Source organism: Orycteropus afer, unplaced genomic scaffold (genome assembly GCF_000298275.1).
Source record: "Orycteropus afer afer isolate SDZICR_OR568_19922 unplaced genomic scaffold, OryAfe1.0 scaffold00292, whole genome shotgun sequence".
In the NCBI taxonomy this organism is placed as follows: domain Eukaryota; kingdom Metazoa; phylum Chordata; class Mammalia; order Tubulidentata; family Orycteropodidae; genus Orycteropus; species Orycteropus afer.
Genome location: NW_006921879.1, coordinates 4,073,453 through 4,100,259, shown reverse-complemented (window position 1 = coordinate 4,100,259; position 26,807 = coordinate 4,073,453). Strand labels below are relative to the sequence as shown.

General features: G+C 50.7%; 3 protein-coding genes across 3 annotated transcripts in view; 2 read left to right on the top strand and 1 right to left on the bottom strand.

Annotated features, from left to right (window-relative positions):
• The window catches only part of IL25 (interleukin 25), a 16,679-nt gene extending 11,653 nt beyond the window's left edge, over positions 1 to 5,026 (bottom strand). The window contains exons 1-2 of the mRNA XM_007951248.1: positions 4,782 to 5,026; positions 4,379 to 4,560 (exon numbers count right to left, since the gene is read on the bottom strand). Of these exons, the coding sequence (XP_007949439.1) occupies positions 4,379 to 4,560; positions 4,782 to 5,026 (427 nt within the window). The remainder of the gene's footprint in view (positions 1 to 4,378; positions 4,561 to 4,781) is intronic.
• A 1,159-nt stretch (positions 5,027 to 6,185) lies between these two features.
• Positions 6,186 to 14,699, top strand: EFS (embryonal Fyn-associated substrate). The gene is made up of 6 exons (XM_007951199.2): positions 6,186 to 6,203; positions 10,788 to 11,066; positions 11,319 to 11,459; positions 11,579 to 12,301; positions 12,635 to 12,724; positions 14,265 to 14,699. The coding sequence occupies exons 1-6, from the start codon at positions 6,186 to 6,188 to the stop codon at positions 14,697 to 14,699; spliced, it is 1,686 nt and encodes a 561-aa protein (XP_007949390.1).
• A 4,214-nt stretch (positions 14,700 to 18,913) lies between these two features.
• SLC22A17 (solute carrier family 22 member 17) lies at positions 18,914 to 25,612 on the top strand. Its single transcript, XM_007951196.2, has 10 exons — positions 18,914 to 19,003; positions 19,181 to 19,690; positions 19,782 to 19,885; positions 22,955 to 23,109; positions 23,683 to 23,848; positions 24,027 to 24,172; positions 24,297 to 24,402; positions 24,557 to 24,774; positions 25,061 to 25,172; positions 25,324 to 25,612. The coding sequence occupies exons 2-10, from the start codon at positions 19,283 to 19,285 to the stop codon at positions 25,610 to 25,612; spliced, it is 1,704 nt and encodes a 567-aa protein (XP_007949387.1). The 5' UTR covers positions 18,914 to 19,003; positions 19,181 to 19,282.
• The last annotated feature ends 1,195 nt before the right edge of the window (positions 25,613 to 26,807 follow it).

The window sequence follows — 26,807 nt, the reverse complement described above, 5'->3', positions numbered from 1 at the left end:
GGGCTTTCACCCAGCCCCTAGAGCCTGGCACTTTGAACTTGGACTTAAAGCCTCCAAATTGTAAGAATAAACTCCTGTTTGTTAAGGCCATTCCATTTGTGGTATATTTCTTGTCAGAGCAGCACTAGGTAACCAGAACACAGGGTAAACAGGACAAAGGAACTGGTAACTCCCCTCCCCCAGCCCAAGGCTAGTGCCTCCCCCAGGAGGGCCCTCAGTTTACTTAGCTTTGTTCTATAGTCACAGCTGTCTTTGTTCATTCATCCACTCACCAAATATTTATTGAGCACCTAATATATGCCAGGCACTATTCTAAATGCTAAGAATGCAGAGGAGCACAAGCCAGATAAAGTCCCTGCCTTGTGAAGCTTACATTTCAAGAGGAGACAGATGATAAACAAGGAAACAAAGATGATTTCTGATAGCAGTAATTGCTGTGAAGAAAATGAAACAGTGTAAGGAGGTAGGGAGTTACTGTTGGGAGAAGGGGCACAACTTTAACCTGAAAAGCAAGGGAAAACCTTGAGGATGAAGAATTTAGCATGATGATGCAAAGAGTCTAGGGAAAGAGTGTTCTTAACAGAGGGAGCAGGCCATGTGGAGTATTGGGAGTAGGAAAGCACTTGGCATATTTGAGAGACAGAAAGGACTATACGGATGGGAAGGAGCGAATATGAAGGAGAGAATGGGATGAGATGAAACAAAAGAGCTGGGCAGGCCCCAGATCATACGGAGTCTGACAGGCTGTGATAGAACATTTGGATTTTAATCCAAGTGGGAAGGTTTCAACTGTAAGCATGCTCCACTGGATATGAGTTTCTCGAGGGCAGGCACCATGTCCTTGACATTCTGGCACCAAATAACACTCACATGGCTGGCACCATAAAAATAATAGTTGTTTTTAACCTACATTTATGCATCATGAACCAGGCAGTTTATTTATGGTTTAAGATTAACTTTTAATGCTCACAATAAGCCAATGCTATAGGTTCCATTATTGTTCCCATTTTACAGACAAGGAACCAGGGGCTCCAAGAGGTCACATAACTTACCAAGGTCACATAACTTGTGTTGGAACCAGGATGAGAACCTATGCAGTCTAGGTGCTGTGGGAATCCAAAGAGAGGAGGACTGGAGAGGCCAGAGAAGAATTCATGAACATCTGAGAGTTTAGGTAGCAGGAAGAACAAGAACAAGTCCAGGAAGTCATGGGTGGAGTGAGAAAGACACCAGCTGGTCAGACCCTGCTGGGGATGGGAAAGAGTAGGAGAAAAGACTGGAATTCTGAAAGACAGATGGAGGAGTTCTTTTCTTTCTAGCCCCTGAACATTGCAAGCACAGACTCCAAAGCTGAGGGCCCAGCTGCCTGAAGCTGAAGCCTACCCAGGGCCTTAGCTACCCACCAAGCCTGTTTTCTCCAACCTTTCCGGAGCCCAGAACTCTCCCTAAACAATTTAAACCTCTGTGCAAAGATGAGGCCGGAGATGCACCATAAAGACAGGGAAAAGGCTCTTACTACCCTCACAAAGAAACACATTTGGAGTTTTGTGAAAGCTCATGTTAGACGGAAAGAGGTAAAGCCATGGAAGATCTTTGTGCTAGGCACATATATTTACTCCTCACCATAGTCACTACTACAGATGAGGCACTGAGACTCAGAGATGTTATATAACTTGACCAAGATCACACGGCCTGTAAACCAGGATTCACACCCAAGTCAGATTGGTTCCATTCATGGCTGAGGACTCCAGAACACAGTCATAGTTTCCTGGTTTGCACTCTAATACCTCTCACCTACATTTTCTCAGGCACTGGACTATGGCATTGACAAGCCTCACTGTTTGTTCTGGTTACCTAATGCCACTCTGACAAGAATATACCACAAATAGGATGGCCTTAACTAAGAGCCTTCACAATTTGGAGGCTTTAAGTCCAAGTTCAAAGTGCCAGGCTCTAGGGGCTGGGTGAAAGCCCCTCAACCTTGGAGCCTAGCTCTGCCTTCTGCTCCTGGCCCACTGGATCTAGAGGCATTTCTTCACTCAGACAGCTGCTAGCTGCTGAGGCTGACAAACCCAAGGTTGACAGATAAAAAGGCACAGTCTCGATGTTACCAAACCACACAACAGGCCTTTAATTCAAGTCCATTTAAGTCCCAAGGTCAGAAGAGCAAGGCAGGCTGCTCAACAAAGACACAGCTACATGCAGGGTCCAAGCATGCCATAAGCTAGAAATCATTCCCAAGTCTTCTCCTTATATACAGGAAGCAGACCACATCCCAAAGGCAGCTATTCAGCTGCTTGTGGTAGAATCCACCATGGAGTTGATTGCCAGTCTCATCATAGGTAATAACTACCACCAGCTGCCCAGCCACTCAACCAGGCCCAGCCAAGTTGACACACAACATAACCACCATAGTCTCTCAAGCCACCAGTCTTCCCTGGACATAGCAGCTTCTTTCCTTCTTAGACTTTTCTGGCCTCTACCTATTTCCTTTTGTGCAGTCAAAGTGTTCCTCTTTGAACTTAGGGTTTCCAACCCAGTCCCATCTTGGGCCCCAATTTGCTTTGCTAGTCCCCTGGGCAGAGACCATACCAGTTGCTCCCCAGTAGCCGAATGTCTGTGTTACAGGTAGCCAGCCCCTACCCTTTCCAACCTGTTTCCCCAGGTCTTAGGTATGGAGTAGCTGGAGAACCTTCCATAGTGGCCACCTCAGACCAGGGTGGAGCTGGGATGAGGGAGCTATCTCTTCAGATGTATTTGTTCCTATACTGTCCTAACATAGCCTGGGTCTCTTCAGGATTCCCAGCCCCATGCCCAGGTCTGCATCTCATCTCTGAGCCAAGCCCAGAACTAATATGGTCCATCCCCATGTTCACCCTTGTTGTTGTTGTTGTTATTTGCCGTCGAGTCGGCCCCGACTCATAGTGACCTCTCCTTGGGTTTCCGAGGCAGCATCACTAAAGAAGTAGGATTGCCCAACCTTCCTTCCAAGGAGTGGCTGGTGGGTTTGAACCACCAGCCTTCTGGTTAGCTGTCAAGCGCCTTAGGCACTATGCTACCAGAGCTCCTATGTTCACCCTAGTATCTTTATCTAATCCACCCCAAAGGTTCCACCGCTCTTCAGAGGGTTCCTCTTAGGTGCCTAGGAAATTAGGTGGTGAAGGAGCCGGGGAAGGTATTCTCCCAATGTCCTGGAAAATGCCTGGATGTGTGGGTCTATGGAATGTGCATGTGTGTGTGTGTGTGTGTGGTGGGGGAAGTATTTGTCTAAGTCCTCAGGTACATAAAGGGCCTTAAATTTAGATTTCTGGTGTTACCCCTAAGGATGCTATACAAAGCCATTGTCTATTTTATGTTTGTTAACTTGTTACATGTAAACTAAAGCCCACTGCTCTCCAGCTGGACTCATAGTGACCATATAGGGCAGAGTAGAGCTGCCCCCTTAGAGTTTCCAAAGCTGTAATTTTTACAGAAGCCCCTACAGAACAGCTGGGGAGCTCTGGTAGCATAGTGCCTAAGGCACTTGACTGCTAACCAGAAGGCTGGCGGTTCAAACCCACCAGCCACTTCTCAAAAGGAAGATGGGGCAATCTACTTCCGTAGTGATACTGCCTTGGAAACCCAAGGAGGGGTCGCTATGAGTCAGTCCGACTGGACGGCATATAACAACAACAGCGACAACAGAGCAGCTGGTGGGTTCCAAGCAAAGACTTATCTGTTAGCTGCCCAATTCTTTGTTAGCTGCCGAGCTCTTGGTTAACAGCTGAGCTCTTTAACCACCATGGCATAGGGCTCCTTAAATGTAAATATTGAAAAATATACTGTTGTCGTTATGTGCCGTTGAGTAGGACCCAACTCATAGCGGCCCCTCCTTGGGTTTCTGAGGCAGTATCACTACGGAAGTAGATTGCCCCATCTTCCTCTCAAGGAGTGGCTGGTGGGTTTGAACCGCCAGCCTTCTGGTTAGCAGTCAAGTGCCTTACACACTACACTAGCAGAGCTCCCTATATACTACAACTTTCAACCTTATCATTCTCCTTTTTAAAAAACTAGGAACCTCAAAAATGGAAGTAGGCAGGCTTCCCTCAAGCCTCTGTCTGATGTGTGCCTCAGGTGGAAGAATCAGCAGAAAGAGGTGGTTGGAAAGAAACCGGAAATCTATAGAGGATTACAAAGGGTAGAGGGGGTGTGGGGGATTCAAAGAACCCTATCCTTTCAGCTGAAACTCCTGGGGGTACAGATCCCAGTCCCTCTAAAAGAATTTTGCCCTCTGTGCCCTTGAACCCCATTCCTTCTCCTCTCAGGCAGCACTGAGGAGCTGGGGTGAGGGAGGGGGACAGGCCCAGACTAGCAGAGTGTGACAGGCTGTCGAACAGGCCTTCCTGCAGCTCTGGGGCCAGACGCTCAGGCTTCATGTTCTCCCGCCAGGGCCAGAATCCATGTCCAGTCTCGGACTCCTGGATAACCTGGATAACCCAGTCATCCCCGCAGAGGCAGCAGCAAGGGAGGGGAGGGGCTCCGCGGAGGACCCTAGCCAGGCGGAAGGAGCGCTCTCCCTCCCTTGGAAAAGACAGATGTGGGAGTAATGTAGGGAGGCCAAGAGAGGCGCAGGGCTAGCTGGGGAGGGCGGGGGCGTGGCGGGGAAGAGGAAAGCTCCCGGGAGGGAGCTAACCAGACCACCGGGAGGTTCCTCGCGAAGTCGTGAAGCGGGAGACGCGAAGCGGAAGGGCTGGGAGGGGGCGAGCCTTTTGGCCCGAGGGTCCCGAGCTGAAACTCATCACCCGCCTTTGGAGGGTTCGTCCTCCTTTCTCCTCCGCCCCTTCTGTTTCCCCTCCCTTTTCCCCTCCCTCTTTTTCTTAATCCCCAGGACTGAGCCTCGCGCCGGAGAGGAGAGGGCCTGAGGGGAGGAGGAAGAAACTGCACTGAAAGGGAGCACTGAAAGGGAGCCAGGAGCCCGGGAAGGGGAGGGTAGCCGCGAGCGGGATATGAGCCTGGGGGCCACGCGCAGCCCTCGAAGCTTTTCCATCTCGCCAGCTTCTGGGGGCACCCTCTCAGAGTTCCTCCCCTACATCCCACAGGCGAGTCCACAGGGCCCTAGCCACTGCCCCTCCTTCACCTTCTCTTCTTTTGCTTTGTGGCCTTTCCCTTCGTTCCCAGAGACACCTGGGAGCTGCCGAGGGGCCCTGCTTAGGGTGCGTGCGAGCGTGGGCGACGGGGCCAGTGCCAGGTGCTAAGGGACGGTGGGTGGGAGCGGGTGTGCACAGCCCTGCGAGCCAGGGCCCAGGGTTGGAGGAGGGTGGTGGGCCCCTCTGCTGCCAGGCCGCCCCACCTCTTCGAGCTGTGCCTGCGTGCTGGTTGCTGCAGGGCGAGAGCCCCGGGCGAGGAGCCGTCGCGGCGTCCCTAGGCCTGCTGAGAGCGAGTGTGTGTGCCTGAGCCCGCCGCATCGCCACGGCTGCGTCTAAGCAGAAAGCAGCAACTCTGGCAACACAGCCCAAGGGCCAAGCTCTCCGAGGCCTTTGGCGCTCGCCCGGCCTTCTTACGCCAACTCGGGCGAGTTTGAAGAGAAACAAACGTCTCAGCTCTCGTTCCTGCTCTTCCAGCGGGTCCGGCCACAGTGTCCCAGCCTGACCGCTCAGACCACTGCCCTGGGAGTCCCGCTCTTCCGCGCGGCCCCCGGGTGGGGTGGGTTGGACCCTAAACTCGCTCGTCCAGCTCAACCGCCCCGGCGGCCTCTCCCAACCCTCAAGGCCGCCCAGAGCGGCCTGGGAAGGCGTCGAGCACAGCCCCAGCTCCTGCCTCCTCACTGGCCCCTGCAACCGAGCTTTCGGCCCTTGCTGGTCCGGGAGCCTTTGCAGTCTAGGGCACGCAGGCCCGGGGGGCCTTGCCAGTCTGGTGGCCCCTGAGAGGCCGCGGGGACCTTACAGAGTGCGCGCCCTTGGATGAGGTCCCGCAGCGACGCCCGGCCCACCCCACCACTCCTCCTGCCCCGCCAGGCTACCTCCCATTTGGGGAGTTTTCTGGGTTTTCTTTCTCCTCCTCCAACTTCGGCGGAGGCCACGACTCAGGCTCCGCAACCAGGGACCGCCTCCTCGCAAAGAGGCAGTGGACGATGGTGCGGGGCAGCAGCTGCTGAAGTCAGCGAAACTGAGCCTGGCCTGGAGCAGGCCGCAGAGAAGGCCGAGGGCATGGCCATAGCCACGTCGGTGAGTCAGTCCATCAGTGAGAGGAGGCTGCTGGGCAGGGACCTCCCAGGCCTGCCATGCACTCCTGTCACTTTTACTTCTGCCCTCTCTTTGTCTCTCTCCTTGGGCCCTCCTCTCAGTTTTGTTTCCATCTTCCTCTCATTTCTTCTCATCCCCTACTCTCCTTTTGCTTCTGGGTTGCCCCTCTTCCCTTCCCCCTCCCCATTCTCCTCTATTTTTCTTTCTAGAGGCTGGCTGCTCCTGGAGCAAGGGGAGGGGGCAAGTATAGCCAGAGTCCTAGCTGCTCTTTTATGGGCGGGAACAGATGGCCACTTGTGGTCAGCAGGGGCTTGTGACTGGGAGGCTAGTAAAAGGTTAGGAGGACATTGAAAGAAGTGGTAGCTTGCTCAGAGAAAATGGGAGAGACCATAGGACCCATTGGAGGCTCATCTCTAAGAGGATGGAGGGAGGAAACGGGGAAATAGAGCAAAGAAGGAAGATCAGGCAGTGAGAAAGAGAGAAAATAGGGGAGGTGATGTCAGCCAGCCTCTGGGCACTTTCTGGGGACTGGGGACAAAGGGAGGAGACAGCTGGCAGAATGAGACAGTGGGAGGAGGCCTTCCAAAGAACACGTGGCCAAAGGCCACCCCCATTAAGCTAGCCATTCCTTCTCAAGTCAGCTGGGCCCTTGAGAAGGGGGTAGATCAGGGGTGGGCCACGCCTATTGTCAATCAATTTATCAGCACTCTGGCTGTTGTGTTGTTGTTGTCATTAGGTGTCATTGAATCAGTTTTGACTCATAGCAACTTCATGTGACAGAGTAGAACTTCCACAGAGGGTTTTGTAGGCTGATTGCACATTGCCAGGACTTTCTCCCAAGATGCTGCTAGGTGAGTTCCAAGTTTCCTGTAATTGCAAATCCCGGCAGTTTGGCCCTATTGGACAGAATTCAAACCTAAGAGGGAGGAGCACCCCATAGCCCCACCTCTGCTTTCTGCCCTGTGCTCTCTGTAGCAGGAATCCAAGCAACTCCCAAGGAAAGTGAGACAGCCACCTGTTTTCTGGCTCCCAAGTGTGGAGACTCCGGGAAGGATTGTGAAACTGCAAAGAGAAACAGAGAGCCATGTTTCCATACCCTTGGAGGAGGCCTGCTGGGTTTCGGTTTGGCTCCTTCTCAGACCAAACTCTATTTAGCTCCTCAGTCTGTGTAATGATGAGAAGACCTTAGCTCAGAGTTAGGAGAGATCTTGAAAACAGTAGGGGCATGCTGACCTAAAGATTCTGGCTTAGGAGCCAGCAGGTCAGCTTTGTAGTCCCAAGAGGTAGATTTTTTTTCCTTTTTTTTCAGAAGTAAGCAGGCGAGGGGAGTGGGGATGACTTACGCTAATCAAATTCTCAGAATCCTAATAACAGCTAATCTTTATTGAGCATTTACTACACCTGGCACTAGCTAAGGTTTCTCATCGGTTTTTGATGCATTATCTTACCCACAAGCTCACAACAACCCTGTGGGGATGGTATTGTTATCTCCATTTCACAAAGAAGGAAACTGAGGCCCAGAAAAGCTTAAACAGCCTGCCCAAAGTCACCCAGCTAGAACAGGACAGAGCCAGGACTCAAACCCAGGTCTGTCTGCCTCTGGAACTGTACTCTTACCCCCTGGCAAAATCTAAAACATCAATTTATAATTTACAGTTAGAAATGTGCTGAGCTAACTAGAAATATCTGTCATCATGTTTTCTTTCTGTGGGACAATATCTTTTAGAAGCCAAAATCAGAAAGCCATAATCAGAAAATGGTTTGATGAGTTTGGAATCAGACAAGGAGGAATTAGTTTGTTGTTAAAGTCACCCAGCCATGAAGGGCTGGACCACTTCTCCACAGAGGGAAATACCCGCCAAGAGGTACATGTACTTGTACTAGAGGAATGGGGCATCCTTCTCCCCAGGGCCTGATAGTCAAGTGCATCCTGTCTGAGGTCTTCAACTTGAGATTTTTTACTGAGTTGGTCAGCACATGTGGATTACCTGATCAGTAAGTCCCTAACTACTTGCTGTCCACTGCTATGTAAGCTACCACTGCCTGGGGTCCTGCCCGCCAGCATGGCCACTTAACAATCGTAACTTAAGCAGAGCATAGGTAATTTGGCATTTTGAGTGGTTTAAGCTTGATTATACCAAAGGACATCCTGGAACCCTGGCATTGGGAAGGATTACTAGCAAAAAGAAATTGTGTATAATGAAACCTTAATATGCTGTTGACTCATGTCCGAGTCATGGACTCTGTCAACTCAACCACTGTTAACTAATTAAAAAAAAAAAAGTAGATCTGCACATTTGTGATTGTAGAGAGGCAGTAAGGCAAGTGATTGAGAGGGCAGCCTTTTGTAATCAAACGGCCTGTGTATCATTGAGCAAAGTACTAACTTCTATATTCCAATTTCCTTTCCAAAATGGAAATAGTGATGACTCCTCCTTCAAGGTTGTTGTGTAAAGATACACAATGTCTGGACACATAATTAGCACTCAGTATCTGTGATTTAAGGAGCACTGGTGATGCAATAGGAGCTCTGGTGGTGCAGTGCATAAGGCATCTGATTGCTAACCAGAAGGTTGGTGATTCAAACCTACCAGCTGGAGGAAGATAAGGCAATGTACTTCTGTAAAGATTTACAGCCTTGGAAACTGGGGATCACTGAGTCAGAATTGACTTGATGCTAATCAATTGGCAGTGGGATGCAATGATTAAAGCGCTCTGCTGCTAACTCAGAGAGGTCAGCATTTTGAATCCACCAGCCACCTTGTGGAGAGAGAACCTGGCAATCTGCTCCCATAAAGATTGTTGTTGTCGTTGTTTTTGTTATGTGCTGTCGAGTCAGACCCGACTCATAGTGACCCCTCCTTGGGTTTCCGAGGCAGTATCACTATGGAAGTAGATTGCCCAACCTTCCTTCTGAGGAGTGGCTGGTGGGTTTGAACCGCCAGCCTTCTGGTTAGCAGTCAAGTGTCTTAGGCACTATGCTACCAGAACTCCCCCATAAAGATTAGCCTAGGAAATCTTATGGGACAGTTCTCTGTCCTATAGGATTGCTATGAGTTGGAATCTACTTAGTGTCATACAACATCTATGACTTATTAAAAGGTCTCTAAAACAAACCCACTGCCATTGAGTCAATTTTTACAGAACTAGATTGCCTCATCTTCCTACTACAGAGCAACTGGTAGGTTTGAACCACTGACCTTTTGGTTAGCAGCCAAATGCTTTGCCCACTATGCCACCTGAGTGCCTTAAAAGGTCCCTAGGTGGCACAAAATTTGCACTAGACTGCCAACCTAAAGGTTGGATGCCCGAACCCACCTAGCAGTACAACAGAAGACAGGCCTGGTGATCTGCTTCCATTAAGAATACAGCCAAGAAAATTCTATTCTGTAACACATGCGGTTGCCATAAGACAGTCGACTTGACAGCAACTAAAAACCGTAGACGTATCTATGATTATTACCTGAGCATATGGCCCTCGATGGACTAGAAACAGGCTAATAAATATTTGTCTTGGCTGATCCACCAGCTGGCCTCTACACACACACACACCAGAGTATACACACTTTTCTCTTCTCCATGGTAACCTTAGCCTCTTCTGAAGTTTGCTCAGACTCTGAGAACAAAACAATTGCTTCGGTTTCTGTTTTCTTCTTTATTATGCTTAGGCACTCTGTCTGGACTGGGCTTCTCCCACTCATTGAGGGTGGGGGATCTCTGCAATTGCTTCATCTAACCTTTTGCTTGTGGGGAGCACCAGCTGAGGGAAGGTAAAAGAGACTCTATGGAAGATCTTAGCAGGATTTCCTAGTGCATAAACAAGGCTTTTGGAGGAAGTTCATTCAATGCATATTTATTGAGGACTGTTTGTGAGCCAGGCTCCACTGCTGGTGCTAGGAATATAGCAGTTCCTGTTCTCACAGGAGAAGTTCTGGTGGTGCAGTGGTTAAGGCATTTGGCTGCTAACCAAAAGGCCTGCTGTTCCAACCTACCAGCCACTCTGCAGGAGAAAGATGAAGCATTTTGGAAGCCCTGTGGGGCAGTTCTGCTCTGCCCTGTAGGGTCGCTATGAGTCAGAATCAACTCAATGGCAGTGGGTGGGTTGGGTTAGGTTTGGGTTCTCACAGGGCTTACAATATAAGAGAAGAAATGCATAATAAAAAAGTAAACAGACAAATAGTGTAAAGAATTATGATAGAAACAATGTGTAGAGACAGAGAATGGAGGCCGGAGGAGGGGTGAAGAAAAGGCCTCTGAGAAAGAGATGCTTAAGCCAAACTGAAGGATAAAAAAGGACCAATAAGATGAAGAGTATTTTTGATAGCGGGAACAGCAAGAGCAAAGGCCTGAGGCAGGAAAGACTTTGTCTAGTTCAAGGAATAGAAAGGAAAAGGGAGAATACAGGAAATGAAGCTAGAGACAATGCAGGCCAGTGAAAAAGAGGTAAGCCAGGAATTCAGATTTTTAGTCTGAGGGAAACGGGAGCTCTGAAGGGTTCTCTCCAGGGGATGGCATGACCTGATGTGTGTGTGAAGACCCCCTCCCCACTCCCACCTCACCCACCAGGCCCAGCTGGCCCGGGCACTCTTCGACAACACTGCTGAGTCCCCCCAGGAGCTGTCCTTCCGCCGAGGGGATGTTCTACGGGTACTGCAGCGAGAGGGTGCGGGAGGGCTGGACGGCTGGTGTCTCTGCTCCCTGCACGGCCAGAAGGGCATCGTGCCTGCCAACAGAGTGAAGCTCCTTCCCACTGGCCCAGCACCTAAGCCCAGCATCTCCCAGGCACCCCCAGCCCAGCCTGGCTCACCATATCCAGCCCCAGAGCATGGCAGTAAGGACCAGGAGGTGAGAGAGCCAGAGAGCCTTAACTCAGCCTTGTGCCCTTCCTCTGGGGCCTGCAGCGAGGTGGGGCAGATGGACCTCAGCTCTTTACTGACTGTGTTGTTTGGACCCTGACTGCCTACCAATCCTTCCTGGGCTCTTTTTCCCCATCAGGACAGGGAGGGGGTTGGAAGGCCTCTAAGCTCCTTCAAGCCAGACATTATCTGGTTCCCGGGCCCCCTCACTCCTGACCCATCTGCTTATCTTCATCCCCAGGTGTATGTGGTACCACCTCTAGCTCGGCCCTGTCCCACCTCAGGACCTCTGGCTGGATCCTGCCCACCCTCCCCTGACCCCATCTACAAGATCCCCAGAGGCAGTGGGGCCCAGCTGGCTGCCTCTGGAGATACATTAGAGGTGAGGGGTATTGCTACCTGGGTCTGGAGACCCATGTGATGTGGGTGGGGAGCAAATGGGGACCCCCAGGGAGGGTTCATCGCTGAGCCTGAAGGATAACTAACTCTTCCTTTCTCCAGGTTTATGATGTGCCCCCCACTGCCCTCCGGGTTCCCTCCAGTGGCCCCTATGACTCCCCTGCCTCCTTTTCCCGCCCTCTGGCCCTGGTGGCCCCACAATCTCCTGGAGAGGATGAATCTCCCTATGATGTGCCTCTGGCCCCGAAGCCACTGTCTGAGCTGGAGCCAGATCTGGAGTGGGAGGGGGGCCGGGAACCAGGGCCTCCCCTCTATGCTGCCCCATCTAACCTGAAACGAGCATCAGCCCTGCTCAATCTGTACGAAGCTCCTGAGGAACTGCTGGCAGAAGAGGAAGGTGGGGGCACCGACGAGGGCATCTACGATGTGCCCCTGCTGGGACCAGAGGCACCTCCTTCCCCAGAGCCCCCAGGAGCCTCGGCCTCTAATGACCTGGACACTCTGGCCCTGATTTTGGCCAGGAGCCCCCCACACCCACACAGGCCCCGGCTGCCCTCAGCTGAGAGCTTGTCCCGCCGTCCTCTGCCTGCCCTGCCTGTCGCGGAGGCCCCCGGCCCTTCTCCGGCTCCCTCTCCTGCCCCAGGCCGAAAAGGCAGCATCCAGGACCGGCCTCTACCTCCACCCCCACCCCGCCTACCTGGCTATGGGACCCCCAAGGCTGAAGGGGATCCAGAGAGTGGGCAGGTAGAGAACGACCCGGAAGGGCACCACAACGAGTATGAGGGCATCCGGATGGCCGAGGAGTATGACTACGTCCACCTGAAGGTGAGCGCCTCTGGACCAGCCCCCAGACAACCAGGGAGAAGAGGAAGGAGATCTGGGGCACAGAGCCCAAGGCTGCCTCTTCCTCCGCCTTTCTTCCCTCCTTGCCCTGGCCCTTCACCCTTAGGCCTGGGACCCTAGTACTTGGCTACATCACCTTGTACCGGTGCCACCCCCTTCCCCTAAACCCAACCCTCTGACCTACCACCAGAGCTCTGCACCCTCTGATATAAGCATTCCCAGAAGGAAGGGGATTCAGGGAGGGACAGAAAAGCCACTGAAACCACCCACCCTGCCTTCCCACCCCTGTGCTGAGCCCTGGATCCCCTCCTGCAGGGCATGGATAAAGCTCAGGGATCTAGGCCCCTGGATAAGGCCTTCCCAGGGGATCCTGAACAGCTGGAGAGGGAGCTGCCAGAGCAGCAGGTAACCTTGTTGGGTGCGAAAGAAGGGGGTCTAGGGAAGGAGGAACAGGAATTTGAAAGGCGGAAAATTCTTAACCATTGGGTGGAAATAGATTAGGATGGGAGTGAGAGGGGACAGAGAGAAGTTAGAATTCAATAGAAAGGAGCTGGAACTTGGAAGAGGGTATCAGGAATTCAGAAAGCCGGGAAAGAATTTGCTGAAGAGAGGTCAGAAAGCCAGGCAGCTAGGAGAGCAGAAAGAGTGCGGGTCAGAGCTGGGCTGAGTGATTTCTGAGACTTCTTCCAACTGTGAATTCCTGGATTCCTGAAACTTGGCTCCTAACCCCAGCTTCACCAAGAAACCAGGGCTCTGAAGTTGTCAGTTAAATCTCTCTTAAAAGAGAGATGGTTTCCTGAACCCTGTCTAAGATGGTCATAATCACAATAGCTACCATTTATCAGGAATTTATCAAGTGCCAGACCCTGTGCTAGGCACATTACATGCATCAACGTTGATAACAGATAGTTTATTATGAGTTACCAAGGCCTAGGGATGGGGGTGGGGGAGTCATTCCTTAAGAGGAACTGAGTTTCTTCTGTTAAGTATGATTGAAAAATTTGGAAATAATTAGTGATGATGGGTGCACAACATGATGAAAGTAATTACTGTCACTAAAAGTGTCCATGTGAAAAAAATGTTGAAACTGCAAGTGTTTTGTTATATACGTATTTACCACAATATTTAAAAAAAAAAAAAAAAAAAAAAAAACAGCTCTAGAGCCATCGCCCTGAATCCAGACTTCTAGCTTCCTGAATTATGAAAATACAACTTTCTGTCCTTTAACGCAAAAAAAAAAAAAAAAAAAAATTATAGTTAATACCTGTATAGTGCTTACAGTGTGAAAGGCACTGTTCTAAACTCTTCCCATATATTATCCCAAGTAATATTCACTGCAGACTTACGGGCTAGATACCACTGCACTGTTAAGTACAGGAGTCGTATGTGGTTCTTGAGCCTTCAGAATGTGGCCAGTCCGAATTGGAATGTGCAGTTAATGTAAAATACACACCAGATTTATGAAAAAAAAATGAAATCCATCCTCAGTGATTTTCTATTGATCAAGTACTAAAATGATAACCTTTTTTAATATTTGGGGTTAGATAACATATTATTAAAATTAATTTCACCTGCTTTTTGTTTACTGCAACTACTAGAAGATTTTAAATTGCACATGTGCTTTGCATTTATATGTATATTGGACAATGCAGTGCTAGAATTCCCATTTTAGAGATACTGAAGCAGAAAAGTTCAGACACTTGTCTGAAGTCAAGTCTGGGGTTGTCTGCCTCCAGATCTGTTTGATTTCAAGTCTTGGGCATTTCACTGTCTTCTCTGTGATAATATAGATGATGAGCAAAGTTACGAGCTAAAGGAATTACACTTGGGAAGGAAGGAAGGAATAAAGAACAGCGGGAAGAAGGAAGGAGAAAGGCTGGAAAGCGGGCTATCCACAGGTGGCACGACTAGAAGGCTTCCACTGACTATCCCTCTCGCCCCTCAGGATGCACGGTCCCCAGGGGAGCCACTGGTTCTGCCTGACGAAGACCTACAGCTCCTGCACTTCTACGCAGGGCAGTGCCAGAGCCACTACTCAGCGCTGCAGGCAGCCGTGGCAGCCCTGATGGCCAGCACCCAAGCCAATCAGCCCCCTCGGCTCTTCGTACCCCATGGCAAGAGGGTGGTAGTGGCAGCTCACCGCCTGGTGTTTGTTGGGGATACCCTAGACCGGCTGGCAGCCTCAGCCTCTCTGCGAGCACAGGTTGGGGCTGCAGGTGTTGCACTGGGCCAGGCATTGCGGGCCACTGTGCTGGCTGTCAAGGGTGCTGCGTTAGGCTACCCATCCAGTCCTGCGGCCCAAGAGATGGTACAGTGTGTGGCAGAGCTGGTGGGGCAGGCCCTGCAATTCACTACCCTACTCACCAGCTTAGCCCCCTGAGGGTCCCTGAGCATATCTCTGTCCCTCCCCTGCCTGCCATAGTCACCCACCAGGCCCTGGTGGCTGGAGGGCTCTGTTTCAAGGACTAGGAGGAGTGAAGGTATCTTTCCCTCTTACTGCCTCTTCTAGTCATCTCAGCCTCTCACACGAGGCGTCTCTTCCCCCAACCTGCAGCTTTTTATACGAGCCATTTTGTATAAGTTATTTATATTTAATATTTTCCCTGCTTTGTCAGGGGTAGGCACCTGGCCCTCTGGGGGCAAGGAGGAATCAAAATACTCCTCCTCTCCTCAATACAGGGCAGATGTTTCTTGGCCACTGCACTACCACCCACCTCCTCCAGAAGATTGGTTCCACAGAGAATCAGGTGGCAAAAACCTGGGATCACACGGAGCCCCTCTCTTGTTCGTATTTCTTGGCCCCAGACCATTAGTGCTACACTCTGGTTAGAGTGAAGGGGCAGGACATTGACTCTGAATGTGAAGGTCTGGGAGAGGCCTGAGAAAGGTGGGCTCAGGAACTGGGTGTGGACTTCAATAAACTGGCTCTCATTCACAGGCTCTGCTTGTTGGGAGCCTGGGAGCAGGCCTCGCACCCTTCAGCCATACCTATGAGGCACACACTATGAGCAGGTTGCCTTTACAATTTTGGGGGAAATTTTGCTTGTTTCTTCAACAGCTATTCATTCAACAAGTGCTCAGCTCCCATGATGTGCCAGGCACAGTTGTCAGAGTGTACCATTCTAATAGGAGTGAGACAAACATAAGTGAATCAATTAAAATAAGTAAATAAAAATGAACCTGGCCCACAGATTTGACAATTGCTGGTGATGGGCAGAAATAGTGATATGAGAAGACTAACTAGATTGGGGAGGAGAGGGCAGTGAAGGAGACTTTAGATAGGATGTTTGGGAAGTGGTATCTGAGTGAGAGTACCAAGAACTGGAGGACTAGCATTCCAGGAAGGAAGATGTTGATTGAGGAGCCTTTCCTCTAACACCTTGTTAAATCATGTCATTAGAAAGGTGCAGGGGAGAGAATATAGTCACACCAGAGTGTCCAAAGGTACCTTCTTGGAGAGGTCATCCCAACTAAAGATCTGTCCTCAGCTTTACACCAGAGGACATCTTTGGCCAGGAGTGGTCTGGCTGGCCTAAGCACCCTATTCCTTAGGTTGCCTCAAGTTGGTCTAGCTCTTGGACTCCCCAGGCTTCCTGTTGACCATACTTCTGAACAAACCATCTTATAGAGTTGCTTTGGTGGCAGGGCAATATGGTGTGTTGGAAGTCTACAGGACTTTGGTGAAATCGATGAGAGGGGATCACTCCAGTCATATTACCACAGAAGAGGAAATCCAAGCCACAGATTATTGCTTCAGTTCTTTCCCAAGATGATAACCTGGCACGGTGATGCTTGGGGGCATTCCAAATTTCAGTCACAATCTTAGTCTCTTGGGACCCCTATGCATTTGCTTTGTCCATCATAAGTTCTTCTCTCATTTCATTCTCAAAGGGTTTCCAGATTTTGAAGCCACCAAAATTCACCTCTATGAATTGAAGACTTACAATAGGGGACATCCTTCATCATTTTCCAGAAAGAATCTAAAAAGAAGTCAGAGGTCTAAATCTGGAGTGTGACTAAACCTATGTGTTAAGAATTAGGTTGCTCACCAAAATGTCAGTGGCTTGAACCCATGGAGCAGCTGGCAACCTGCTTCCATAAAGATTTACAGGCTTGGTAAGCCTTATGGAGCAGTTTTATCTACTTTGTTTTATAGGGTTGCTATGAGTCAGAATTGACTCGATGGCAGTGGGTTTGTGTGTGTGTGTGTGTGTCTCATAATCATGTCAGTCCATCTTTAATGTGAGGATGATCAGAAATGTCTCACAGGTGGTGAGAACCTAACAAGATAATACATAAGAAAAACTTAGCACTACAAAAAGTTAAGTGATTATTATTCCAAGACACAGACACGAGGACACAGGCAAATTAATCCCCAAGGAATGTTGGCTGTATAGCACCATAATCCTGAAGAAATGCTGGAATTAGTTGGGGAGACTAGTGGGGGAAGGCTGCTTGATGCATTAGAAAGAAGGGGGTTCCTGAATTTGGAAAATTTCTGAACAAAGAAGACAAATACATGGTTAGTGGAGAGAAGAAGGAATGGATGTCCTGGCAACTAACCTGGCAGGAGTAAGAGACAGTCTTTAGAGTCTGCTTCTGTAAAAATTTGCACCCTCAGAAACCCTATGAGGCAATTCTACTCTGTCCTGTAGAGTCACTGTGAGTTGGAATGGACTAGATACCAGTGGGTTGTGGGTTTTTTTTTTTTTTTTTTGGGGGGGGGGGGGGCAGGGGTCATGGGGATGGTGTATAATCCCAGCTTTTACCTGGGATTAGAAAATCAAGTCCCTTAGAGAGTGTGTCTCCAGCTCCACATACACACATTTGGAGGTCTTGTTAAAGTGCAGATTCTGATTCAACGGGTCTGGGTGAGGCCTGAGATTCTGCATTTCTACCAAGTTTTCAGGTGGTACAGATACTATTGGTCTGTGAACTGAAATCTGAGAAGCAATCCTAGAGGTTAGGGAAGCTTCTTTGAAACAAAGATGCTTGAGCTGACAGCTGAAGATTGAGGAGAACTGGACAAAGAGGAATCAATTCTATCACCAATTTGTGCAAGGGCCCTCTACCACTGGAAAAACTGAGAAGAGCAGTGTGGCTGGACTGCAGAGAGCTGGGAAAGAGAAGTTAGAGATGGAGCTTCAGGGTACATAGGCCAGGCAGGCAGGACTGTGTATGAAGTGTCTAGAATAGTAGTAGTTATCTTGATGGTGAGGAGACACCACTGAAGGTTGTTAAGCAAGAAAGGACATGATCAGATCTGCATATGAGAAGATCACTCCATCTGCAGTGTAAACAACAGATGGGGAGGAGTGGGACCAAAGTGGGTGCAGAGCACTAGTTACGAATTAGGGGCTAAACAAGGCCATGTAACTGGTAGCTTGACTATAGGTGATAGAAGAGGAATATCCAAGAACTATATAGGAGGTAGGATGGATAGGATTTTGGTAAGGATTAGACTCAAGAGTAAGGAAGAGGAAGCTCTAAGGGCTATCACCTGAGCATCTGTCCACAGTACCATTCACTGAGGAAAGTACTAGAAGACAGCCAGATTATAGAGGGAAGAACATGAGTTTGGTCTTGGACATACTGAGTTAGAGTTTCCTGTGAGTTACCAAGGGTAAGAAGTCACATAAGCGGTGGGTTCATGGGTCTGGGACAAAAGAACGGCAGGAGCTAGAGATTCAAATCTGGGAATCATGTTTGTATCGGTACCATGGGCGTGAATGAGATCCCAAGGCAGAGAGAATAGTGTGAGATGAAAGGAGGGCCTAGGACTAAGCTGACAAATGCAGACACTGAATGACAGTGAGGAAGAAGAGGATGAAAAGAGGAACAAGAGAAAGAAAACCAGGGGAATATGGCACTTAGCAGCTTTAAAGTGTTTGGAGAAAGGGGTGGTCAAAAATGCCAAAGCTGTTGAGAAATGGACATTAAACAAGAGTGTGGGTGGTGAACCCCAAAGAAGTTGTCTCCTTGTAGAGGACTGAAACCAGGGCTGAATTCAAGGCCCAACAAGTACTCCATATGCATTTGCTGTACTGTAGTTGCTGGTTTACATGTCTGTCTCCCCCATCAAATTCCTGCGAGGTGGGTCTTGCCCAGCCTCATACCCAAAGCCTAGGCAGGGCCTGGCACATAATAGACTCTTAACAAATTTTACCGGATGAATGAATGGATGGATGGATGAATAAATGATGGGGAAGAGGTTGGAAGCAAAGGTAGCATCTCTCTGGGCCATCTTCTATCCTTTCAGCTTTCTTTCCTTTTTACCGCAATGGCCCGCAGACCTAGGGAACAGACGACAGAGCCCCATCCCCTCCCTCCCTTGGGCCCTGGCCCCCCTTTTCTCTGACGGAGAGTCTGGACCGAAGGTTCTGCTGACGTGGGAAGGGGAGGAGAGTCTGGAGGAAGGGGAGGGGACAGCTGCGCACAATTCGCAGAGACGAAGGAGGTGCCCGTGGCTGCAGCGCTGCAGAGCGGGGTCTCTCCCGACTCTCAGTGTCCGGGCACCGGGCGCGCAACTGGGCCAGAAGACAGCGCATCCTTTCTGTGCGGCCCAGCAGGGCCCTTGCGGTCGGCAAGCTGGCTCCCCGGGTGGCCACCGGGACCCCCGAGCCCAATGGCGGGGGCGGCAGCAAAATCGACAGCACAGTAGAGATCGCCCCCAGCCCCAACGGAGTAAGTGCCCGCGCCCAGGGGGGTTCCGCCATCCGCACCTTCGCTCCCGCAAGGGCCTAACCTTTTCCTCCCTCGCACAGCCCCCCTTGCCCCCTGTCCTTGCCCTCGCGCCTGGCGCCCCCACCCCTAGCTCTGCGGTGTCTCGCTTCATCCTGCCCTTGCCCCCGCCCCCAGCAGCAGGTCGGGACCCTCGGAGATGCGGTGCCCACGGAGCAGCTGCAGGGTGAGCGGGAGCGCGAACGCGAGCGGGAGGGGGAGGGCGACGCGGGCGGCGACGGGATGGGCAGCAGCCTGTCGCTGGCCGTGCCCCCCGGCCCCCTCAGCTTTGAGGCGCTGCTCGCCCAGGTGGGGGCGCTGGGCGGCGGCCAGCAGCTGCAGCTCGGCCTCTGTTGCCTGCCCGTGCTCTTCGTGGCCCTGGGCATGGCCTCGGACCCCATCTTCACGCTGGCACCCCCACTGCATTGCCACTACGGGGGCTTTCCCCCAAACACCTCCGGTTGGGAGCAGCCCCCCAACGCCAGCGGCGTCAGCGTCGCCAGTGCGGCCCTAGCAGCCAGCGCCGCCAGCCGCGTCGCCACCAGTACGGACCCCTCCTGCAGCGGTTTCGCCCCACCGGACTTCAACCATTGCCTTAAGGATTGGGACTATAACGGCCTGCCAGTACTCACCACCAACGCCATTGGCCAGGTGAGGCACCCGGAGGACTGCGGGTCTGGGGGCTGGCTGAGGGCGGTGGGGGCGGGGCCTTACACCCGCTCTATCCCTCTCACATCCCCAGTGGGATCTGGTGTGTGACCTGGGCTGGCAGGTGATCCTGGAGCAGATCCTCTTCATCTTGGGCTTTGCCTCCGGCTACCTGTTCCTGGGCTACCCCGCTGACAGGTGAGGGCTGCCTGAGGGCGGAGCAGGCAGAGAGGAGGGGGGTCCAGGAAGGCTAGCCTAAGTAGCTGGCATTCTCAAGAGGCTTACGAAGATTCTCTGGACTCTGCATCCTCCCTGGACTTCTCTTCAATGACATGCTGTCTCACCTCATCTCAACTTGACTCCCCATAAAGAAATACTCCTTCCATACCTCATCCACACAAAGAAATGACCACATCCCATGGACTGTTAATCCTATTCCCACAGATCAGTAGCCCTATAACTCATGGATTAATGGCCTCATCTCTAAAGACCAATAGCTCCATTCTCCCTGACCAAAAACACTCTCCAGAGATCAAAAGTCCTATCTCTCCTCTCTATTGTACCTAGCACCACTAGCCACCTCCTTCACCATCCCATGTATTAATAGACTTATCCCCACTGATTACTGATTAATAGCCCTATCCACATGGACTGTTAGCTCCATCTCAATGGCCTCATTCCTAAAGAGCAATATATTAATTCCTAAATATTAACAACCCTAATCCTCCTGACCAATAGTTCCACTCTACAAACAAATGACTCTGACCAGTGTCCTACCCCCATGAATCAGTAGCCCTGCCTCCAAAGAATAATAGCCTCATCCCCAATAACCCATGATCCTCCACTTGCCAACAATTGACTCCTCTCTCATAGGTCAATTGCCCAACCTCTGCGGATCAATGACCACAATAGATCAACCAATAGCTCTTCCCATAGATAAAAAAAAATCCCATCTCCTTTGATTCTTGACCTGGTCACCACTGACTATCCTCATAGGTTTTTAGACTCATCCCCACTGATCTATGTTGTTATTGTGTGTCATCAACTTGATTCAGACTCATAGTGACCTATAGGACAGATTAGAACTGCACCATAGGGTTTTCTAGGCTGTATACTATAATAGATTGTCAGGTCTTTCATCCTGCAGAACCTCTGTTGGATACTGCTGACCTTTCAGTTAGTAGCCAAGTCATTAACCATTGTACTTCCAGGGTAACCAGCAGTAATCAGTAGTCAGATATCCACTTACCCATATTCTCCAGCTCTTCACTGATCTATAGACCCATCCAAAGGGATTAATAGTTCTACTCCCATGGATCAGAGGCAAGCCAACATTCAATAGCCAGTTTCCTAAAACGACTGCTTCCATTCTCACTCCCCAGTAGGCACACACCCCTATGGCAAATGATTCCAAACCCACAGCTCAATAGATCATCTACATATATCAATGGCCTCATTCCCACAGATCAGTAGCCTCATTCCTGTGGAACAATGGTCTCACTCCCAAATATTAATAGCTCATTCATATTGACTAATACCCTCAACTCTATAGAACAGTGGCCTCATCCCCAGAGAGGAATAATTCAGTCTCCTAAAATCAATAGCCCTACCCTCATTAACCAATAAGCCCCCATCCCTATGGAAAATTGTCCCATTCCACTGAGTCAACAGCCTTACTCACTTGGACTAGTGTCCCTTTCCCACTGACCAGTGACCTCAGTCTTCATTCCTATAGATCATTGTCTTATCCCAAAAGATTATTAGCCTTGCCCCCAAGGATTAGTAGCCCTGTTCTCACTGACTAATACTCAGTGACCATCATCAGTGACCAATACTTTCATCTTCCCTGTTTGTGACCCTACTCTGTTTATGCTCATGAATTAATAGAATCATCCCCACTGATAAACAGCCTCATCTAAATGGATTAATACCCTACCCTAAGAGTCAATGGCAGCTCTGGTAGCGTAGTGCCTAAGGTACTTGACTACTAACCAGAAGGCTGTTAGTTCAAACCCACCAGCCACTCCTCGGAAGGAAGGTTGGGCAATCTACTTCTGTAGTGATACTGCCAGAAACCCAAAGAGGGGTCGCTATGAGTTGGGTCTGACTCAACAGCACGTAACAACAACAACAAGAGTCAATGGCTCTATACAAATTGACTAATAGTCCTACCCTATGAATCAATGGCTCCATCCCCAAAGGTCAATTTCCAGTCTCCAAAGATTAATCCCATCCCCACTGATAATAGGAGCTCTGGTAGCATAGTGGCTAAGGCACTTGACTGCTAACCAGAAGGTTGGCGGTTCAAACCCACCAGCCACTCCACGGAAGGAAGGTTGGGCAATCCTACTTCCGTAGTGATACTGCCTCGGAAACCCAAGGAGGGGTCGCTATGAGTCGGGGCTGACTCGATGGCACATAACAACAACAACAACATGGATTAATAGCCCTTTTTCTATGCGTGAGTGGCTTTCTGTCCTGACTGGTGGCTCCATTCCTACTAATCATTCTTATGCATCAATAGACCCATGCTCTATCCCCGTGGAATAATAGTCTCAACTCCATGGAACAATGGCTTCATCTCTGAAAATCACTGACTCAGTCCCTTTAGAACACTAGCTCCATCTTCACTGATCAGTACTATTCCCATGCAAAAATGACCAGTGGCCTCACCTCCACAGTTCAATAGATCACCTCCATATATCAACGACCCCACCTTCTCTGACCAGTCTGAGGAAAAAAAGCTTCATCCCCACTGACGAATATCTCTATTCCCAAGGATAGTCCCAAGTCCTCTAAGCAATATCCCATTCCTTCTGATGTGTTGTCTCACTTCTATAAATAAATACCCTTATCTCTGACCAATAGCATCATCTCCAAGAGTCAGTGAAAACCCTCCATAAGACAATAGTTGCACTCCAGTGACCAACCAAAAAACTAAAAGGTGCCCTGGTGGCATGGTGCCTAAGGCATTTGACTGTTAACCAGAACGTTGGTGGTTCAAACCCACCAGCATCTCCACAGAAGGAAGTTGGGGCAGTCTATCTCTGTAAAGATTTACTGCCTCAGAAAACCAAAGGGGGTTGCTATGAGTTCAACCAGTGACCAGTCAGATAGCCACTTATCCATGATCCCCAATCCTTCTTATCTTCTCTAGCCTCAGTTCAACTCTTGTTCCCAGAGCCTCATTCTTCTACCTCCAGCTTTGAGGTGGGGGATGAACCCTACCCAGCAGCTCTTCACCCACAAGCCCTTCCCACTTTCCAGGTTTGGTCGGCGTGGGATTGTGCTGCTGACTTTGGGGCTAGTAGGCCCCTGCGGAGTGGGAGGAGCTGCTGCAGGTTCCTCCACTGGTGTCATGGCCCTCCGATTCCTCCTGGGCTTTCTGCTTGCCGGTGTTGACCTTGGTGTCTACCTGATGCGTGAGTGGCACCCTCTCAGAGATCCTTCCCTCAAGTTTCAAGCCTGCCTGGCTGCATTCCCAGGCCATTTCCACTGCCCCTTAGAGTCCCCTCAGTCCCTTCCTTATCCCCACATTTCATCAGGCCAGAATATTAGCTATCTTTCTTTTCAGGCCTTTGAAGGATCCAGAGGCCATACTTCTCTCCACTGCTGCCTCCCCCCACAGATCTTTAAGGCTACCCATGCCCTGGCCTACTGCTATGTGGGAATAGTGCTTTATTGTAAAAATGAAAGCCCAACTAGCTGTGTCACCTAATTACTCCAAGGGTTGCTATGAAGGTCAAATAGATGTGAAAGGGCCTATAAGCTTGCTGAACACTCGCCAAGGACCCGCACCTTAGAGCCCACCCAGGTTTGCTCAGTCAGGAAGAGAGGACTGAACAACCTCTTGGCTTCTTGCCGTCCAGAGATTGGTGTGTGAGAGATGATGGCTGCAGCTGATGCTCAGGGTCTGACCTTGCTCTCTGTCATCCTCCCCTTCTCTTCTCTCTTACAACTCCTTCCCCTGGCCTCTCTTCCTGCTCTATCACCAGGCCTGGAGCTGTGTGACCCAACCCAGAGGCTTCGAGTGGCCCTGGCAGGGGAGTTGGTGGGGGTGGGGGGACACTTCCTGTTCCTGGGCCTGGCCCTTGTCTCCAAGGATTGGCGATTTCTGCAGCGAATGATCACCGCTCCCTGCATCCTCTTCTTGTTTTATGGGTCAGTATCACCCTCCACCTACTCTCTGGCCATTCCCATCTCTACCTGAACCTAGCTCTAGCCCAGAAACCCCTCCTGTCCTCTAACTGCACCCCTGCAGCCCCTCAGAGGTAGGAGTTTCCTATCCCTGGGTCAGGAGAGGGGAGCCCTGATGGTGCACCCCATCTCCCACCCCCAGCTGGCCTGGTCTGTTTCTGGAGTCTGCACGGTGGCTGATAGTGAAGCGGCAGATTGAGGAAGCCCAGTCTGTGCTGAGGATCCTGGCTGAGCGGAACCGGCCCCATGGGCAAATGCTGGGGGAGGAGGCCCAGGAAGCCCTACAGGGTAAGAGGCAGGGTTCCCTGGGGACAATATCTCACATATACACTTGACAGTACCCCCTACGTGGCTGTGGTGGTGCTCTTTGCTATTTCTTCTAACCAATAGCTCCTTTCTCTCTCTTTCAAAGACCTGGAGAACACCTGCCCTCTCCCTGCAACACCATCCTTTTCCTTCGCTTCCCTTCTCAACTACCGCAACATCTGGAAAAATCTGCTTATCCTGGGCTTCACCAAGTGAGCCTGGGTGACTGAGCCAAGGGCCGGACTAGTAGCTGGGATGAAGGCTGCTGGGTGGGGAAGGCCGGAAGACCCCTACAGAAGCCACCAGGGTTGTGGAAGGCTGAACAGGGGTTCAGACACTGCTCTTCTTCCCCACCCCTTCTCATAGCTTCATTGCCCATGCCATCCGCCACTGCTACCAGCCTGTGGGAGGAGGAGGGAGCCCATCTGACTTCTACCTGTGTTCCCTGCTGGCCAGCGGCACAGCAGCCCTGGCCTGCGTCTTCCTAGGGGTCACTGTGGACCGATTTGGCCGCCGAGGAATTCTGCTTCTCTCGATGACCCTCACTGGCATTGCGTCCTTGGTCCTGCTAGGCCTGTGGGATTGTGAGCATCTGCCTTTCCTCACAGTGGGGGCTCAGCAAGAACCAGTAGGGCTGCCTCAGACAGGGCACTGGCACATGCCTCCCAAGACAAGATCCAGACCCTGCCTAGATCTTCCTTAATCCTCCACCTGGCCATACAACTCTGCCTGTTCTCCCAGTCAATGAGTAAATGCCCAGAACCCACCCAGCTAGAACCACAAGAGCAGAGAGCCAAGGGGGTGACCCCAGGGACTAGGCCTGGCATGATCTCCTCAGTTCTATTTACCCTGCTCCTCTCGGCCCTCCAGATCTGAATGAGGCTGCCATCACCACCTTCTCTGTCCTTGGCCTCTTCTCCTCCCAAGCTGCTGGCATCCTCAGCACCCTCCTTGCTGCTGAAGTCATCCCTACCACTGTCCGGTGAGAGCAAGAGGTGTTGCCAGGGGCAGGGCAGGGTCCCTAGGCCTCATGATAAGGATGAGGCCTTCAGGGTGAAAGAGGGGAAGGCTGCTGGAGAAAGGTAGGATGAGGACCACAGCCACAGGCTGAGTGCCTCCTCCATCTCTCCCAGGGGCCGTGGCCTGGGTCTTATCATGGCACTGGGGGCACTTGGGGGGCTAAGTGGCCCGGCCCAGCGCCTCCACATGGGCCATGGAGCCTTCCTGCAGCACGTGGTACTGGCAGCCTGCGCCCTGCTCTGCATCCTCAGCATCATGCTTCTGCCGGAGACCAAGCGCAAGCTCTTGCCCGAGGTGCTCCGGGATGGGGAGCTCTGTCGCCGGCCTTCCCTGCTGCGGCAGCCACCCCCTAACCGCTGTGACCATGTCCCACTGCTTGCCACCCCCAACCCTGCCCTCTGAGTGGTCTCTGAGAACCCTGGCGGGAGGCCAGCCAAAACAGAAAGCTTGCATAAGGCCCTGGCAGGGAGACTGGGAGAACAGAGAGAAATAGGGTTGAAAAGGTTCAGAGGCACCTCACACGCCAGCCATCTATGAGAGCTGAGGGCTGTCCCCACCTCATCTCCTCCCTGTTGTTTGTGTTCACTTCCTCAATAAGAGTCAGGAGACAGGGAGAGAGCACCACACTGTAACCAGTGGGTCTGGGCTCCATCCTGTGCCCAAAGACATTGTCCCAGACCTCATTCTTTCTTGCTCTATCATTCTGTTTCAATAAAAACATTTTGAATAAAGGAGCATACCATAGCCTGGACTTCCCTCCCTTCTGTTGTCCTACCGTCTCTTGGGAGGTTTTTCTTGGTGGAACCTAAACCAGTAAGAGTCTCCCTTCCCCCTCCCTGTTACCTGCCCACCCCCACCAAATGTTAACTTCCAGCCAACTACCACCACTTACTGATTGCTTGCTATGCTGCAAGGACTGGACTAGGCGCTTTACAAACTTGATAGCTTTTAATCCTTACAACATTGCAAGATAGGTGTTTGGATATATTAATTATGATGTTTTTGGTTTTTGTTGTTTTTACAAGCAATAAAAACTGACTAATGAACATGAACTTAAAAAGGGAATGTATTAGAGGGATATAAGAGGAGCTCTGGTAGCATAGTGCCTAAGGCACTTGACTGCTAACCAGAAGGCTGGCGGTTCAAACCTACCAGCCACTCCTTAGAAGGAAGGTTGGGCAATCCTACTTCTGTAGTGATACTGCCTCGGAAACCCAAGGATGGCTCGCTATGAGTCGGGGCCAACTCGACGGCAAATAACAACAACAACAAGAGGAGCTCACAGAATGGAAGAAGAAGCTGAACTAGTCACAGAAGCCAGGTACCAGAGAAGCTTCCAAGTAGAGGGAGCAGAAAGCCAGTATCATTTTGTCAGGACTTCTCCTGAATGAGTGAACTCCAGTGGGATTTGATCCTTGGATCACCTCACTGAAGATTAATTTCCAGAGAGCATGTAATAGCCTAGCTTGAATAACATACTATACTCACATTTCTAACAACTAGGGAAGAAGTAAGTATAACTTGGGTATTATTAGTAGAAGCAGGATTGGGTGGTGTGCAGGGAAAGCAATGGATGCCCACTGCAGTATTCTTTTAC

Bases quoted from the DNA above. Each gene is read 5' to 3' on its own strand.
- EFS (XM_007951199.2), top strand. The intron at 11,067-11,318 runs GTGAGAGAGCCA...CTTCATCCCCAG, and splicing joins ATGGCAGTAAGGACCAGGAG to GTGTATGTGGTACCACCTCT. The intron at 12,725-14,264 runs GTAACCTTGTTG...CTCGCCCCTCAG, and splicing joins GGGAGCTGCCAGAGCAGCAG to GATGCACGGTCCCCAGGGGA.
- SLC22A17 (XM_007951196.2), top strand. From the start codon at position 19,283: ATGGGCAGCAGCCTGTCGCTGGCCGTGCCCCCCGGCCCCCTCAGCTTT. The intron at 23,849-24,026 runs GTCAGTATCACC...TCCCACCCCCAG, and splicing joins ATCCTCTTCTTGTTTTATGG to CTGGCCTGGTCTGTTTCTGG. The intron at 24,775-25,060 runs GTGAGCATCTGC...TCGGCCCTCCAG, and splicing joins CCTGCTAGGCCTGTGGGATT to ATCTGAATGAGGCTGCCATC.